The 18,809-nt window shown below is 39.0% G+C and overlaps 1 protein-coding gene and 2 pseudogenes across 1 annotated transcript; 2 read left to right on the plus strand and 1 right to left on the minus strand.

Moving 5' to 3' along the window:
• Nucleotides 1-952: 952 nt before the first annotated feature.
• On the plus strand, nucleotides 953-13,318 carry LOC137743076 (putative pentatricopeptide repeat-containing protein At1g12700, mitochondrial; annotated as a pseudogene).
• A 134-nt stretch (nucleotides 13,319-13,452) lies between these two features.
• On the minus strand, nucleotides 13,453-13,797 carry LOC137743077 (pentatricopeptide repeat-containing protein At1g09220, mitochondrial-like). The gene has a single exon (XM_068482992.1). The coding sequence runs from the start codon at nucleotides 13,795-13,797 to the stop codon at nucleotides 13,453-13,455; it is 345 nt and encodes a 114-aa protein (XP_068339093.1).
• A 1,002-nt stretch (nucleotides 13,798-14,799) lies between these two features.
• LOC137742599 (putative pentatricopeptide repeat-containing protein At1g12700, mitochondrial) lies at nucleotides 14,800-17,124 on the plus strand (annotated as a pseudogene).
• The last annotated feature ends 1,685 nt before the right edge of the window (nucleotides 17,125-18,809 follow it).

Raw genomic sequence — 18,809 nt, forward strand, 5'->3', positions numbered from 1 at the left:
GGATGTTTGAACAAATACATAGGCATTTATAGAGTTTACACTTGAATTTTAAGTTAAATAATTTTTTAAATAATTTTAGCCGTTGGATTTAAATTTGGACCGTTAGATCTTTTTTTTTTTTTGCCGTTAGATTTGATTATATTTGATCTAAGCCGTTGGATTTAATAAATATATAAATATAAAACTAAAAAAAATATAATTTGAACCTGGACCGTTGGATTAGCCAACGGCCCATTTAAATGGAGTCGTTGGATGAAGAAAAGTAGCCCAACGGCTACTTGATGGTCTGACACAGGGTGAACAACCCCACGTGGGTTGGTACAAAAATCTGAAAGAGCCTAAGGCGTACAGCGGGTAAACGAGTAAGGATTGGGCAGCGGGCCTCACAGCCCCGGTTTCAGTCTCAGTTGGTGGGGCCCAATTTGCTTTATGGCCTAAAATTAGGCCAGTATTTGCCCTCCATTTGGGTTTTAGGTTTTTGGTTAATTTTAGGTCATGGTTTGGAGTGGATTTTTAGGGGGGGGGGAAGAGAAATTTTAGGTTTTAGCCCACCATTAGAGATGGTCTTAGCCAAATAGAAATCAAGTGAAATGCTAATACGACTCTCTCAAAGTGGAACTCTTCATCTACGCTCCGAGCAGTGCTCTTGGGCAAGTTTACCATTGAAACAAATGCCTTGAGTTGAAATGCAGGATCACAAGTCTTGTTGGTAATATATATTTGTGAATGGTACGATATTACTATTTTGACCCTATTTTATTAGGTAGCTATCTTTAATTTTCTTCGTCAAATAGGGATATTGAAGCTTGAGAGTTACCTTTCTTGTTTTCAAACTAATAAGAAAAACAAAATCGTGCTAACAGGTTGAAGCAGATTCTTTCCTCCACAAATCATCCTTAGCAAGCGTTTTTCAAAAAAAGGATTTACGCACGGACTCGCTGACTCACTGAAGATGATGTGGGCAACAACAGCTGCTGTTTCTTCTTCTTCTTTGAAAATTGGTTATGGCAGCAGCAGACTCAGAGGTATGCTGCCTTGTCTTGTTCAATCTTCTTTTGTTGTTGTTTTCTTCAACAATTACCTGGGTTTGTTTCACTCTCGAGCTTTTAAATCGACGGAATCAAGAAACACCCAATAACACTAGCGTGTGAAAATCACTAATGTTGAGGATGCTCTTAATGTGTTCGACGAAGTGCTTCAATAGCGTCTTTTGCATTCCATTATCCATTTCCCTCAAATGTTGGGTTAACTTGCCAAGTTGAAACATTACTCAACAATCATGTCGTTGAATAATAAAATGGGTGTCGGGAATTCATCCTAATGTTTGTACTCTAACCATTACCATTAATTGTATTAGACGATATGTGGTGACTGATGCTGCATAAGACTGATGCTGCATAAGTTACCCCACTGATGCTACATATGGATATTAGACGATATAGGGTTATTGATGCAGCCAGATTTTATGTTCCTTCTTTCCATGGGATTCTCTATTAAGTATAATCCCTTAATTTGACGAAGATTGACATCTAGGTGAATTGTTGATAGTTATGTGCTAGCTACTTGCTGCACTTCCTTAATTTAAGGAGTGACAGCTTTAGGGTTTACCGGGTTAGTAGGATTTGCCAAGGTAGGGTTGCTTGTAACTTTCTACCTCATCATATATCCCCCATTGTACATTCAATCAATGTATGAAAAATACATTGAAACTTAAAGCTAAAAAATCCACATGGTATCAGAGGGGGTTTTGTCGTAACCTGTCTGTGCCATTCTTGCTGCTGCGTTATTCCTTTCATCTTTGAGCCATGGCTAAAGAAAGTTCAGTAAATCACGATGAAGAAACTCAACATAGCCTTTCCCTAAATTTCTCAGACGTTGAGGCTAACACCAATCAACGTCTATGTTTAATTATCTTCTTTGGTCTTGAGCTGTTTCACTAGCTCTCAGAGGCAAATGGAAATCAGGGTTTGTCAATGGAAGCGTGGTGGCTCTAGATATCTCCTTGTCAACATATAGTGCATGGCTTTGCAAGGATCAGTTTATCATGTCCTTACTCCTCAACACCATGGAGATACATGTTGCTGAGATTTTCAGCTATTACAATTCGTCACTTGATTTTTGGAAAGCCTTGCAGAATATGTATGGAAATCAAAACAATTATGCATGAGTTTTTCAACTTAAGAATGACATTGCTAGTGTCCAACAAGAAGGAAAGGCATTTGTTCAACACCTTGGGAGTCTTAAGACTATGTGGAATGAGTTGGATGTTTATCTCCCTTATACCACAGACCCTACCACTCTCTTGAGCTAAGGAAGACAAAATTTATTAGCTGTTAGGGAGTTTGAACTCCGAATACGAAGACCTAAGGAGTCACATATTGATGATTCAAGAATTACCCACCTTCAACAATGTATGTGCAACTATTCAACGAGAAGAAGCAAGGAAGAAAGTGATGAATGCTGAGCACATATCAAGATTGACTGAGACTCGTGCATATGCCTCAAACTACAAGAACTTAGAGGCAAAGGGGTACAAGGGAAAAAATACACACCTAAAATGCAAATACTGCAATGGTGTTGGTCATGTGGAAGACAAGTGTTGGGAACTTCATCCTAAACTCAATCCTAAATTTAGCAAAGATGGGAAAATGATACCAAGATCCTCACAACAATTATACTCTCAACCCAAGGCTCAACTTGCTAATGCTCATTCTCTTACTGTCTCATAAGGATCCATGGAATTCACTGCCAATCCATTGTCACTCATCAATGAATTTGCAGCCTATCTTCAAAGTAAAGGACATGAAGGAGGTTAACAAGCTCAAGGCAAGGATGAGGGCAGTCATACAGCTATGTTGGGATAGTTTGTCTGTTTTTTTGCTGGAAATGAGAAGGTATCACGAGAGGAAGTACCAGGTATACTCAAAGCCTTCACTACTGCCCTATTGACTAGTATTGAAAATGATTGTTGGGTAATAGATTTAGGTGCCACAGATCATATGACAAACAAAGTCACAAACTTGCATCATTTTAAACGTTTTTCGAGTCTTTAACATGTTTTAGTTGCAAATGGAAAAAATGTCTTAGTTTTGGGCAAAGGGGAAGTAAACTTACTTTCACACAAAACACCCTCCATTACCTTATATGTACCAACCTTTCCTTTCCAACTTCTGTCAATTGGAAAAATCACAAACACCCTAAATTGCCATGCTATTTTCTCACCAGATAAAGTAATTTTTCAGGATGTTCTGACCATGAAGATGATTGGTAAATGGGTCTTCATAAATGGACTTTACTACTTGTGCAAGAATGCCTGCTTTTCTCAAGCTCTTCAAGCTCAATCGAAGTCCATGGATGAAAACCAACTTTGGAATAAGAGATTAGCTCATCCCTCAGAAGCTGTCTTGTTAAACCTATTTCCACATTTTTGTAAATCTCATCTTACTTGTGATACTTGTCAAATTTCTAAGTTTACTAGACTACCTTTTGGTAATTCAATGTCTAGGACAAGTAAACCTTTTGAAATGGTACACACTGATGTATGGGGACCAACAACTGAATCAATTGAAGGTTTTAATTATTTTGTTCTATTTTTTGATGACTTTTCTCGAATGGGTTTTTTTATACCTTATGAAAGAGTGAAGTCCCAAACATTTTCAAGGACTTTCATCTACATGTTCAAACTCAATTTCAATCAAACATTCAAGTCTTAAGATCTGACAATGGCACTGAATTTCTATCCAACAACATGCTTCAATACATAAGTTCTCAGGGCATCATACATCAAACCAGTTATGTAGGAACTCCCCAACAAAATGGAGTAGCCGAGAGAAATAATAGGGATCTCTTAGAGAAAAATTGTGCCCTTATGCTTCACATGAATGTTCCAAAGAAATTTTGGTCATTTGCAATCCTCACTGCCACTTATCTCATCAATCGACTCTTAAGTCGAGTGTTAGAGTTCAAATCTCCCTATGAAGTACTCAAAGGTAGAAAAATTGATTTGACACACATTAAGGTATTTGGATGTGTTTGCTTTGTTCACATTTAAGCCTTGAATCGTGACAAATTAGATGTCAGGGCTACCAAGTGTGTGTTTATGGGTTACTTTTTCACCCAAAAGGAATATAAGTGCTTCAATCCAACCACTAAGAAGTGCATTGTGTCAAGAGATCTGAAGTTTAAAGAAGACTGTCCTTATTTCACTTCCAAAGGAACTACTACAAGTCAGGGGGAGGAATTGTTTGAATTATTTCCATTCCCTCAGAACTTTAATCCTTCTGTGTTGGAAGAAAACTCAGTCTTTGTGATTTCTGATGGAGAAGAAGTGCAAACTGACTCAGTCATTGCTAGTCTGATTCCTGCTAGTGAAGAGAATGATGAGTCTCACTCTGATCACTCTCAACCTCTCACAGAGCCTCAAGTGATTAAAAGAAATCCTCCTCAAACAAGGAAACCTCCAACTAGGTTGCAAGATTATGTTACTTATGCCTCACATCTCCCTATCACTGAAAGCATCAGTTTTCGTGATTTCTCTACATCTCATGCTGCATTTCTCATTGACATTGATAAACACTATGAACCTAGGAGTTTCCGAGAAGCATCACTTCTCCCACAATGGAATCAAGCCATGACAGATGAGCTTTATGCACTGAAAGAAAATAACACCTGGAGTTTAGTTCAACTACCACCAGGAAAAAAGGCAGTTGGAAGTCGTTGCATTTACAAGATCAAATTCAAGGTTGATGGTTCTATCAAAAGACACAAAGCTAGACTTGTAGCTCGAGGTTTCACCCAGACCTTTGGGGTAGATTACAAAGAAACATTTACACTTGTGGCCAAGATGAATTCCGTGAGGGTTTTACTTTCAGTTGCTGTAAATTGTGGGTGGTCCCTATATCAAATGGATGTGAAGAATGTTTTTCTTCACGGAGAGTTACAAGAAGAAGTGTATATGCAGCCTCATCCAGGCTATAATGGTCTTGAAGGCAACATGGTGTGTAAATTGCACAAGGCAATATATGGATTGAAATTATCCCCAAGTGCTTGGTATGCCAAGCTCAGTTCAATGCTCGAGAAAGTTGGTTTTATGCGAAGTAATGCTGATTCCTCACTAATTGTAAAAACTGGTACAGGTGGGAAATTAGTGGTTCTCAGCTACATGGACGATCTCATTATCACAAGAGACAATGATGTTGAATTGAGGCACTGAAACGTTCACTACATCAAACATTTGCTATCAAAGATCTAGGGCAGCTCAAGTATTTTTTGGGTATTGAAATGACAACATCTTCAAAGGGGCTATTTCTACATCAACGTAAATATGTACTAGATCTTCTTCAATAAACAAACATGCTTGATTGCAAACCCGCCATCACTCTCGTGGATTGCAAACTGAGGCTCAATACAGATGGAGAAGCCATGGATGATGTGAGTTATTACCAACGGGTAGTAGGGAAGCTTATATATCTAACCATCACACGTCCAGACATGACATATGCAGTGAGCTGGGTAAGCCAGTTTATGCACTCTCCCACTGTTGATCACCTTCACATTATTAAAAGAATTTTGCGTTACCTCAAGGGGTCAATAGGGCAAGGAATCATCATGCGTAACAATAAGTCCATTACCATTAGTGGCTACACAGATGCAAATTGGGCAGGGAATGCACTTGATAGAAAATCTACCATAAGCTATTGTACATTTGGGGGGGGGGGGGGAGGGGTGAATCTTGTTACTTGGAAGAGTAAGAAGTAACAAGTAATTGCTCATTCTAGCGTAGAGGCTGAATATCGAGCCATGGTAGCCATTACCTGTGAACTTATTTGGCTTAAAGGGCTTCTTTCAGACTTAGGGTTCCCTACTCCATCCTCTATGTCATTTATGTGCGATAATCAAGCAGCGATGCACATCGCTGCCAACCTTGTGTTTCATGAAATAACCAAACATATCGAAGTGGACTGCCATTTCATTAGAGCTCAAGTTCAAACTTAAGTCATACAGACTATCTTCACACGAAGCCATGATCAACTAGTAGATCTCTTTACCAAGGCACTGGCATCAGCTCCATTTCATCATTTTTTGGGCAAGCTTGGCTCAATTAATTTCCTCGATCTAGCTTGAGGGGGAATATTAGATGATATGGAGTGATTGATGCTACATAAGTCACCCCACTGATGCTGCATATGGATATTAGACGATATAGGGTGACTGATGTTGCCAGATTTTATGTTCCCTCTTTCCATGAGATTCTCTATTAAGTCTAATCCCTTAATTTGAGGAAGATTGACATCTAGATGACTTGTTGATAGTTGTGTGCTAGCTACTTGCTGCACTCCCTTAATTTAAGGAGTGACAGCTTTAGGGTTTACTGAGTTACTAGAATTTGCCAAGGTAGGGTTGCTTGTAACCTTCTACCTCATTATATATCCCCCATTGTACATTCAATCAATCTATGAAAAATACATTGAAACTTAAAGCTAAAATATCCACAAATTGCTTCTGCCATTTGCACCAATTGGGTTCAGTTTATCTATCTTTGGAAAATTCTTCAAATTGGGTTTTGCACCAGATGTCACGACTTACAGCACTCTAATCGGCTTTCTTCTTCAAAATAGAGAAGCCGAGGTAGCATCAATTTTCAATAAAATGTTGTAGAGTGGTAATTGCATACCAAATGTTGTTAGTAAAGGTCTTTTGCATGAAAGACAACAACATTGCAGCTATCCAATTGCTTAAGAAGATGGAAGAATGGGCTTGCAAGCCTAACGTGGTTATTTATAACATGATTATCGACAGTCTTTGCAAAGATACACTAGTTGTCGATGCACTGCACATGTTAAAAAGGATATCTCGGATTGATTAGTCAAACATTGTAAATTATTCATTAGTGATTTACTTCCTTATTTAACCCTCAGTCAGCCTTAATTATAGGTACTAGAGTAGGATCGTGATATACATTGTGTATATAAGAATGTAACCTAGTTTTGTGAATAAACAAGAAAGAAATTCCATCATATTGAGTTCCTTTAGATGGTACCATAGTGATCAAACTGGGAAAAACACAAAGCACGAAATACAAACCCTAGCATGCATAGCTATGGGCGACAAACCAGACAAGTCAACCTCTTCAGACATGACTTTGTATCAGAAGTGGGAAAACCCTAATCACCCACTCCACCTTCACCATTCGGATCAACTCGGTGTGATCCTTGTGTCGCAACTGCTAGTGGAAGAAAACAAATTAGGGCTTGTTGATGGAACAATCAAGAAGCCAAGTGATGAACATATTGAAGAACTAGAACAATGGAATAGATGCAACAACCTGGAGAAAATGTGGTTGTTTGGTTCCATGTCAAATGAGATCTCGTGAAGTGTCATACATTGTAAGGATGCACAGCAAATGTGGCTCAACTTGCAAGAGAAGTTTTCTCATGTGAACATCGTTCAATTATTTCATATAAAGAATGAAATCCATGACTGTGTGCAAAACAACATGACAGTAAGCTCTTAATTTACTAAACTTAAGAGTCTTTGAGATGAATGTGATGTCTTGTGTTCGATCCCAGCATACCGTTATGAGACAAAGAAGGAGATAATGTCATATGTCGAAACTCAGAAAACGATGAAGTTCTTCATGGGCTTAAATGACTCGTATGCTACGGTTCGTAGCAACACTTTGTTGCTCGAGCCACTGGCTACTGTAAACAAGGCCTATGCACTTGTCATTCGACGTGAGAAACAAGCCGAAGTCTCAAATGGAAATAACATTATCCAACCAGAAGCCGATGTGTTCATTGTGAAGCGCGTTGGTCGCGAGACTGAATCCGAAAACAGTGATTAGTGTTGTGGAAAGTGTAACAAAACAAACCACAGTACAAAGAACTATCGTGCTCATGTTAAGTGCACCTTTTGTGGCTGGAAAGGTCACACCTTTGAGTTCTGTTGCAAGAGAAAAGTAGCTGCAGAAAATGAGTCAAGTCATTCCTTTTCTTCCAAAGGGAACCAGGTTACATCACATGAAAAAAAATGAGGTGATGCCCAACATGAAAAAAAATGAGTGATGCCCAACTTTCCTTTCTCCCAGGAGGATTGCAAGTAAATCCTTCAAATGTTGAGCAAAAATAAGTCTTCCTTTGGCAATCAAGTCGGTAATTCCTCAAACGTTGAAGAACTTTCAGGTAAAGCTTTCTCTTTTACATATAATGGGAAGAAAAATATATGGATCCTGGATAATGGTGCTACGAACCACATAGTTTGTGGCCCTGATCTTCTCACGCATTCAAGGCATGTTGAGAATCACACTGTTGAATTACCAAATGGTTCCTTTGCCAAAGTCACCCATATTGGACAAATGATGTCTTAGGCATACCACCTTTTAGGTTAAATTTGATAGCTATCAGCAAATTAGCTTATGAATCTTTATATATCACCATTTTTCTAAACCAGTTTTATGTCATACAGAACCTACGCTCGAGGAAGATGATTGGGACGGGAATTGAATGGAAGGGGCTCTACTACCTCCACCCACCAAAGAAAGGAACATGCAACCACGTTCAAGTCACTTCTCCTAGCCTTTGGCACCAACGCCTTGCACACCCCTCTCAAAAAGCTTCCTCATTATTTCCTTTTCCCAATAATAAGTCTTTTGATTCCAATAATTGTTTGATTTGTCCATTAGCCAAACAAACAAGATCATCTTTTCCATTAAGCTTTATTTCTAGTAAATCATGTTTTGAATTAATACATATTGATATTTGGGGTGGCTATCAGGTTGCGTCTCTTTCAGGTGCCAAATATTCTCACTATTGTAGATGATCATACTAGGAGCACATGGTTTTATTTGATGAAGCATAAATCAGATACAAGAGAACTCTTAGTCCAATTTATTCACATGATCGAAACTCAATTCAATGCTAAGGTCAAAATAGTGTGCAGTGATAATGGCCCTCAATTTAAACTTGCAAGTTTCTGTGCTCTCAAAGGAATCCTACATCAATCTAGTTGTGTCAACACACCCCAGCAAATGTAAACATCAGCACTTACTTAATGTGGCTAGAGCATCGGCACTTACTTAATGTGGCTAGAGCATTACTCTTCCAAGCTAGTCTTCCAAAATGTTTTTGGGGGGATGCAATTCTTGCTGCGGCATACCTCATCAATAGGACACTAACACCTCTCCTTCAAGGGAAAACACATATGAAAAACTGTTTCATAAGGAACCAAACTATTCCCACTTAAGAGTCTTTGGCTATTTATGTTTATGCTTTGCATTCACTCATGCACAACGACCTTCCAAATTTGATCCCCGTGCAAGTCGTTGTATTTTCCTTGGCTATCTATATGGTCAAAAGGGTTATCGATTATTTGATCTCACACTTAAGAAGGTTTTTGTGTCACGAGATGTTATGTTAAGAAGGTTTTTGTCTCACTGGATGTTGTGCTTTTTGAGGATCAATTCCCTTACCAAAATCATGATCTTTCCGCTGTGCCACACTCTACTTCATATCATCCCACTTCATTTTTGCCATTTCCCAACCCCCCTTCTTCAGCCAATCTCTCAGGGGACACTTCTCCTGATCCTCCTAGCCACCCTAGCATCACATCCCAAGATCCTATTTCTCCACCACATTCCTTCCCAACCATGGTTACTTTCCTCAACAACTCACCTTTTACAACATTGCCCAACCCCCCACCTTCACCTCCACAACCACTTTTTGCTGACCGTGTCTCTCATCCTCTCCGACGAGGCACGTGACCCACAAACCATCCACCTTTTTTGCAGGACTTTCACATTGAGGTAGCCCTTCCTTCCCGCGTTGGTCCCACATCTTCCACGAGCATGGTTAAGTCCTTAGGTACTTCTCATTCTCTTTTTCATCATTTATCCTATGGTTGTTTGTCTTCTCATCATAAAATCTTCACCACCAAACTTACTCTTCTCAAGGAACCTATAAGTTTTTCACAGGCTATTCAGGATCCAAAGTGGCGTGAGGCTATGCAACATGAAATTATAGCACTTCAAGACAACCACACTTGACCCTTATGCATTTGCCACCCCACAAACGTCCTATTGGCTGCAAATGGGTCTACAAAGTGAAGTTTAAACCTGATGGAAGCCTCCAGCGGTACAAAGCCCGACTTGTTGCAAAAAGATATAGTCAAATGGAAGGTGTTGGGTACCAAGAAACCTTTGCTTCGATTGCCAAACTGACCACTGTTCGTGTTCTTCTCAATGTTGCCTCGCTGTGAGGTTGTCATATGCCCCAACTTAACGTGAACAACACATTCTTGCATGGTGATTTATATGAAGATGTCTATATGCCATTGCCTCCTGGATTCAGACGAAAGGGGGAGACTCGAGTTTGCAAATTAAACAAATCCATTTATGGTTTAAAGCAAGCCTCAAGACAATGGTTTGTCAAACTATCCAATGTTCTCAAGGCTGCTGGATTCCATCAATCATGGTCTGACTACTCATTATTCCTCCGAAGTCATCAAGGTAGTTTCATAGCATTAGTGGTCTATGTTGATGATGTGATACTCACAGGAAATAACTTACAAGAGATTGAAGAGACCAAGCAATTTCCTTCCTTACGTTTCAAACTAAAGGACTTGGGGCAACTTCAATACTTCTTGGGGATAAAAGTTGCAAGATCAAAGAAGGGAATCACTTTATGTCAACGCAAGTATGCGTTGGAAATATTAGACAATGCTAGTTTCCTTGGTGCCAAACCCTCACGGGTTCCTTTGGAACAAAATCTGTCTCTCACACAAACAGATGGGACATTACTAAGTGGTCCATCTTCATAGAGGCGACTCGTGGGTAGATTAATTTACTTGACCATCACAAGGCCTGATCTAACTTATGTCGTTCATGTATTGAGTCAGTTCATGGATAAACCACGGTAGCCACACCTTGAAGCAGCTCACAAAGTTCTTAGGTACATCAAACAAGCTCTTAGACAAGGAATATTTCTACCTTCCATAGGCTCATTGCAATTACAAGCATTTTGTGATGCTGATTCGGCTAGATGTAAAGACACTAGAAGATCAATAACTGGTTATTGCATCTTACTTGGTCAAGCACCAATCTCTTGGAAAACAAAGAAACAAAGTATTATGTCTCATTCCAGAGCAGAGGCAGAGTATCATTCTATGGCCACTACGTGCTGTGAAGTCACATGGTTGAAGAACATTTTGAAAGATTTGAGAGTAAACCATGCACAACCTGTTATGCTATTTTGTGACAATCAAGCAGCTTTACACATTTCTTCAAATTCGGTATTCCATGAACGAACAAAGCACATAGAGATAGACTGACGGGTAGTGCGTGAGAAGATTCCAGGAGGGATGGTGTGAACAACCTACATACGAACAACAAATCAGCCAGTTGACTTGTTTACCAAAGTGCTTGGTTTGGTTCAATTTGAAACCTTGCTTGACAAGTTGGGTATTATCAATATACACTCCAACTTGAGAGGGAGTGTTAAAAAGGATATCTCGGATTGATTAGTCAAACATTGTAAATTATTCATTAGTGATTTACTTCCTTATTTAGCCCTCTATCAGCCTTGATTATAGGCAATAGAGTAGGATCGTGATATACATTGTGTATATAAGAATGTAACCTAGTTCTGTGAATTAATAAGAAAGAAATTCCATCATATCGAGTTCCTTTAGAGCACATCTTCTCAAAAATGATTAGTAAGGGTATTTCCCCAACTGTCGTTACCTATAACACATTGATTCACGAAATCTGCAAAATAGGGAACTGGAAAGAAGCTACGAGATTGTTGAATGAAATGGTGTGCAAACATATCTTTCCAAATGCGCCCACATTCAATGTCTTGGCTGATACATTATGCATAGAGGGGATGGTCCAAGAAGCAAGGAACATGTTTGAAATGATGATTCAAAGCAATATTGAACCTGATACGGTTACTTACAATTCGCTTATGGATGGTTACTGTTTGTGAGGAGAAATGGACGAGGCGAACAAATCTTTGATCTAATGCTTAGCAAGGATTGCATGGTTGATACTTATAGTTATAACATATTGATAAACGGCTATTGTAAGCGTATAAGGATAGATGATGCCCAAATGCTTTTTGTGGAAATGTCTCATAAGGGAGTTGCTCCAGATACGGTTACTTATAACACTCTTTTGGATGGGTTTTGCAAGATGGGGAGAATACAGGATGGGCAAAACTTGTTCTCTCAAATGCAAGCTAGTGACCAACTTCCAGATGTTCAATCTTATAAAATTTTGCTCGATGGTTTTTGTAAAAACCACCAACTATCTATGGCAGTTGGATTGTTGAAAAAGATGGAGGGAAAGAAGTTGGATTTTAATATTGTAACTTACAGTATTCTTATTGAAGGATTATGCAAAGCTGAAAAAGTTGAATATGATCGGGATCTCTTTCGTAGTTTGTCATAAAAAGGAATTCAACCTAATGTCAGGACATATACTATAATGATCATTGGATTTTCTAATTGGGGGCTAGCAAGTGAAGTAGAAAACTTGCTTAAAGAAATGGAATAGAGAGGTTGTTCTCCAGATGGTTGCACGTACAACACAATTATCTGAGGGTTTATCAATAACAAAGAGACATCAACGGCAGTGAGGCTTATTCAAGAAATGGTGGAGAGGGGTTTTTTTGCAAATGCATCAACTGCGGAATTGATTGTTAGTTTATTGTCTAAAGATAAAGTAGATCCCGCTTTGTTGGCATTTATAGAAAGACCATGATGAAATTGATTTGCATCTTTTCAGTTTTGACGAATGATATGTGTTATTAATTTAATTTATCAAGTGATAGAGCAACTCTTATGTTACTCTTTTAAGATGATGAGTTATGTTGGAGAAGCAGAGTATATGGACTGATATGAAGTTCGTAGACTTATTTATGACTTGTTTACCTTCTCTTTTGCTTTTTGGTGATAATTCTGTTAAGGATATGGTTCTGATGGAAGAAGCAATGGAGGAAATGATAACTACAGGAGGACTTGATCCATTTCTTAAACTTGTGCAGTTTTGCTCTAACACCAGATACAATATACACATCTGATCAAACGATGTGATGTGTAATTAGAAGGATATGCGAATGCCATCTTTCAGTATACAGACGCCGAAGCATTTGGTCTCTCAGACATCAGAAATCTTCAGCATTGTTGCAAACAAGTATCTGAAGCTTCATTTCACTCGCTACTAGACAGCCAAATTCAACAGAGGAAATTGAATTCGCCTCATCTAAGTGCTGCCCGGGATTTGCGGGAAACTTCGTTTCAGAGGTTACTCCCCGCAGAACCGTAGATGCCCATCTTGAACAACAGTCAGAACAAACTATGACCTGCAAGTTTGAAGGCGTTCCTCTCATGAAGCAAGCCTTTCATTCTCTCTGCATCACTATACCTTCCAACACCAGCAAAGATGTTGGACATAAGCACTTAGTCCCCTCCGTATCCTCTCTCCATCTCCAGTATCTTCTTCGTCACCCTCTCACCCATCTCCACATTACCATGAAAGCTACAAGCACCCAAGAGCGTCCTCCAAATCACAACATAAACAATATTGCAAGGAATCTTCAAAGCCATCTTTTGTGCTTCTTCTATACTCCCTGCCCTCCGTAGCATATCTATTAGACACCAGTAGTGCTTGATGTCCAGTGCAATTTCATATTCGTCGATCATCTTCCCAAAGTTCAGCCCCTCATCAATTAATCCTCCATGGCTGCAAGCATTGAAAATACTCAACAATGTCACTCGATTCGGTTTGAGACCAACTTTCTCCATGCTTGTAAAATTCTCAACAGATTCTTTCCCGATTCCAAGCATTGAAAATACTCAACAATTCCAAGCATTGAAAATACTCAACAATGTCACTCGATTTGTGCATCACCCGACCCGATGTACTTGTTTGTCACATTCTTTCCTTCCAACAACGGATGCTGTGGGAAGTACAATTTTTGTGTACTCGTTTGGACAAAATATTGTACATAATTCAATCACGCCCTGGTCCTTTAGTTCGACATTCATTTATTTGAAATGGAAAGTAGAATTCATGAACACTATGTTAATCAAAACACAGAAAATATTCACTTATTTGTGTAAATCCTCAGTTTTTGTTTTCCGGATTGCCGGTTTCAGGTGAAAAATTATACGGAAAAGTAGAAGACTAGTTCCAGATACCAACCTTGAGCAGCATGAAAAACTAGTCATGATTTTTTTAACAAACGATATTATCTACACTAAAGGGATGAGAGAATGAGCTAAACCTTATCATGGGCTAGTAATTATCAATAATGTGGTTCAAATTTGCCTTTGACAACAATCGAACCTAAGATCCCTCACTTACAAATGAAGAGAAATAACGAAAAACTAATCGTGTTTGGATGTGATAACTGCTTGTTTGTTTTTTTACTTTTTAATTTTTGAAATTAAAAAAAATCTTTTCAATTTTACTGTTTTACTCACATTACACAACCTTCTTGTGTTTCAAGGAACCAGATACTCTTTGGATCCAACAGAACTGAGTTTAATGATTAAATAATCTCGACCGTTAAAATTTGATTCAACAGCTATAAACAGGAGGCTCCTCTAAAAGTTATAATAATTGTAGCCGTTAAATCAAATTTTAACGGTCTGGATCATTTGATCCTTGAACTCAGTTCCCTGTTTCAAGAGTTGTATTTTTGTGTTTGAAAGGCTTTTATGTGCAATTATTTTGTATGAAGCCTTTGAGAATAGTGAATGAGTCGGTTTTCACCAAAAATAGGAAAATCACTCGTTATTAAAGCTAATCGAAAAAAAAAAATACAAGTCGTGCGAACAGGTTGAAGCAGATTCTTACCTCCATAAATCATCCTCAGCAAAAGTTTTTCGGAAAGAGGATTTACGCACGGATTCGCTGACTCACTGGAGACGATGCGGGCAACAACGGCTGCTGTTGCTTCTTCTTCTTCTTTGAAGGTTGGTTATGGCGGCAGCAGCAGCAGACTTAGACTCAGGGGTATGCTGCCTTGTCTTCTTCAATCTTCTTCTGTTGTTGTTTTCTTCAACAATTACTTGGCTTGTTTCATTCTCGCGCTTCTAAATCGACCGAATCTAGAAACACCCAACAACACCAGCGTGTGAAAATCAGTAATGTTGAGGATGCTCTCAATGTGTTCGACGAAATGCTTCAAAGGCGTCCTCTGCCTTCCGTTGTCCCCTTCAGCCAAGTCTTGACTCAACTTGCCAAGTTGAAACATTACTCGGCGGTCATCTCCTTGAATAACCAAATGGTTATGTCCGGAATTCGTCCTGATGCTTATACCCTAAACATTATCATTAACTGCTTTTGTCGTTTGCACCAAATGGGCTTTGGTTTGTCAGTCTTGGGTAACTTCTTCAAATTGGGTTTTGAACCAATTGTCATGACCTTCAACACTCTAATCAATGGCTTTATTTGTGAGGGTAGAGAGGCTGAGGCAGCAGCACTTTTCAACAAAATGATGGAGAGAGGTAATTGCAAGCTTGATGTGGTTACTTTTGGCACACTAGTAAAGGGCCTTTGCTTGAAAGGTAACAACACTGCAGCAATCCAATTGCTTAAGAAGATGGAAGAAGGAGCTTGCAAGCCTAACGTAGTTGTCTATAGCACAATCATTGACAGTCTTTGCAAGGATACTCTAGTTGTTGATGCACTGAACCTCTTCTCAGAAATGACGAGTAAGGGCATTGCTCCCAACATCATTACCTATACACCTCTTTGATTCATGGATTTTGCAAAGTAGAGAATTGGAAAGAAGCTACAAGATTGTTGAATGAAATGGTAAGTAAACAAATCTTTCCAAACGTGTGCACCTTCAGTGTTTTGGTTGATGCATATTGTAAAGAGGGTATGGTCCAGGAAGCAAGGAGCCTGGTCGAAATGATGATTCAAAGAGATATCAAACCTAATACAGTTACATACAGTTCGCTTATGGATGGTTACTGTTTGCGAGGAGAAATGGATGAGGCGAAAAAGGTTTTTGAAGTGATGCTTAGCAAACGCTGCATGGTTGATACTTGTAGTTATAACATAATGATAAACGGCTACTGTAAAAGTAAAAGGATAGATGATGCCCGAATGCTTTTTGTGGAAATGTCTCATAAGGGAGTTGTTCCAGATACGATTACTTATAGCACTCTTATGGATGGGTTTTGCAAGATGGGGAGAACACAAGATGCACAGAACTTGTTCTCTCAAATGCAAGCTTGTGACCAACTTCCAGACATTCAAACTTATACTATTTTATTGCATGGCATGTGTGCAAACCAACAATTTCCCAAGGCATTTGAATTGTTGGAAGAGATGGAGGGAAAGAAGTTGGATTTTGATATTGTAACTTACAATATTCTTATTCAAGGTTTGTGCAGAGCTGAAAAAGTTGAATATGCATGGGATCTCTTTCGTAGTTTGTCATCAAAAGAAATTCAACTTGATGTCAGGTCATATAATATAATGATTACTGGATTTTGTAATGGGGGGCTAACATGTGAAGCAGAAAACTTGCTAAGGGAAATGGAAGAGAGCGGCTGTTCTCCAGATGATTGCACGTACAACACAATTATCCGAGGGTTTATCAATAACAACGAGACATCAACGGGAGTGAGATTTATTCAAGAAATGGTGGAGAGGGGTTTTTCTGCAGATGCATCAACTACGGAGTTGATCGTTAATTTATTGTCTAAAGATAGAGTAGATACCGCTTTGTTGGCGTTTATAAAAAGACCATGATGAAATTGATTTGCATCTTTTTAGTTTTGACAAGTTTCGGTGCATCCTTCCCTTGAATGCTACATTGGAGGAGGGAGTTGTTCCACTGTCGAGTCCAATTCTGGTAGCCATTCGTTCGTGCATCGCCTAGTGACATATGATATGTGTTATTAATTGAATTTGTCAATTAAGATTATGAAATCTGTTGTTCAAGCAGAGTATATGGACTAGTATGAAATTTGTAGACATGTTTATGACTCGAACACCAATCCATGAGATTGCCTCTGCTTGCTTTACTAATCCTGCAAATATGCATATTAACCGACAATTCAGGTCAGATATAAGAGTCCATGACTAGTTCCCAATTCCAACCTTGCGCAGCATGAATAACTAGTCGTGTTTGAACGTGATAACGGCTTGTTTAACCTTTTTTTTTTTTTTTTTTTTTTTTTTTTTTTAATCCTTTTTTCTTTTTGGGTAAAGTACATGTTACCTTCTCAGGTTTTGGTGCAATTACAACCTTATACAACATCTTCAAAACATTTCAATCTCATACATTTAATATTATTTTTTTCAATTTCGTACAACCATTAAAAAATCTGTTAAGTTAACCGTGAATTGATGACGTGGCAAATATGGGATCCCTATTTGTGTTGACGTAGCTACCACATTTGTGTCACATGGCTAAACATTTAATAAAAAATTTAAAATATTAAAATAATTAGGATAAATTACACTTTATCACCTCAGGTTTGAGGTCTATTGCAACCTCATACAACATCTTTAAGAAATTTCACTTTTATACCTCACGTACTATTTTATTTCAATATAATACATCATTTAGATTTTCCATCTATTGATCTGTTAAGAGCTGATGTGGCTGACACATTTATCCTAACTTGACTGCCAAATTTGTGCTACGTGGCCATTTTTTTTTTTATGTATTTAAAATATTATAATAATTTACCCTTTAAAAAAAATTATGTATTTATGCCATGTGGCTGTCATATTTGTGCTGACCTAGCTACGACTTTTGTGCTGACCATCCAAGAAGTCTGGCGAGATCTCCGACGAATGTGAGCTCGAACTCGACACCGAAGCGGTTTTGACGAGGAGGCACGGGTCTATGAAGACGAACCAAGTTGCGATACAGGATGGCGATGAGGTGGAGGGCCGCACTGGCTTGGATAAGAGCTTCGGGTTTTCCAAGCACATTGGGAACAAGTATGAGATGGGAGAAGAGGTTGGGCGTGGGCATTTTGGGTACACTTGCAAAGCTACGTTCAAGAAGGGTGACCTCAAGGGCCAGTAGGCCGCCGTCAAAGTCATCCCCAAAGCCAAGGTTTGCAGTTTCTTAGTTTGAAAGGATTTACTAACCAATTAAGCTGTGGAGGAGGGGTTGCGGAGGTGGGGTTGTGGGGGTGGGGGTTGCGGGGAAGGTGGGGGTGGGGTGGGATGGGGTAGGTTTTTGGATGGGTGGGGAAGTGAAGAGAGTGGAGGAGAGGGAGGTAGGTCGGGGGAATGGGCTTCTGGGTTTCATTTTTTTTTTTGGTAAATTACATTTTACCCCTCAAGTTTAGGATCAATTTCAATTCCTTACAACATCTTTAAAACATTTCAATTTCATACATTTATTTATCATTTTATTTTAATTTCATACATCCGTTAGAAAATCTGTTAAGTAAACCGTTAAGTGATGACGTGACAAATATAGGATCCACATTTGTACTGACGTAGCTGCCAAATATGTAACACGTGGCAAAAATAATAAATTTTTAAGCATTTAAAATATAATAATAATTTACCCTATTATTAAAAATAAAAAAAATAAAAAACCTCGACCCCTTCCCCTTCCCCACAACCCAACCCCTCCTTCCACGGCTTCCGACCTTTCTGGTATGGTGGGACCTGTCATTGGGGTTGATCTTTCGGGATCCGGGTTTGAGTGACCCGGAGAACCATGTGGAGGAGGACTCGCTGAAGTGGTAGCCGATGGAGGAGTAGGAGTGGGAGGGGAACCGGAGGGGTTGATGACAAGGGTGGAGTGAAACAACATGGCAGTCTT

Source organism: Pyrus communis, chromosome 8, assembly GCF_963583255.1.
Source record: "Pyrus communis chromosome 8, drPyrComm1.1, whole genome shotgun sequence".
Lineage (NCBI taxonomy): Eukaryota > Viridiplantae > Streptophyta > Magnoliopsida > Rosales > Rosaceae > Pyrus > Pyrus communis.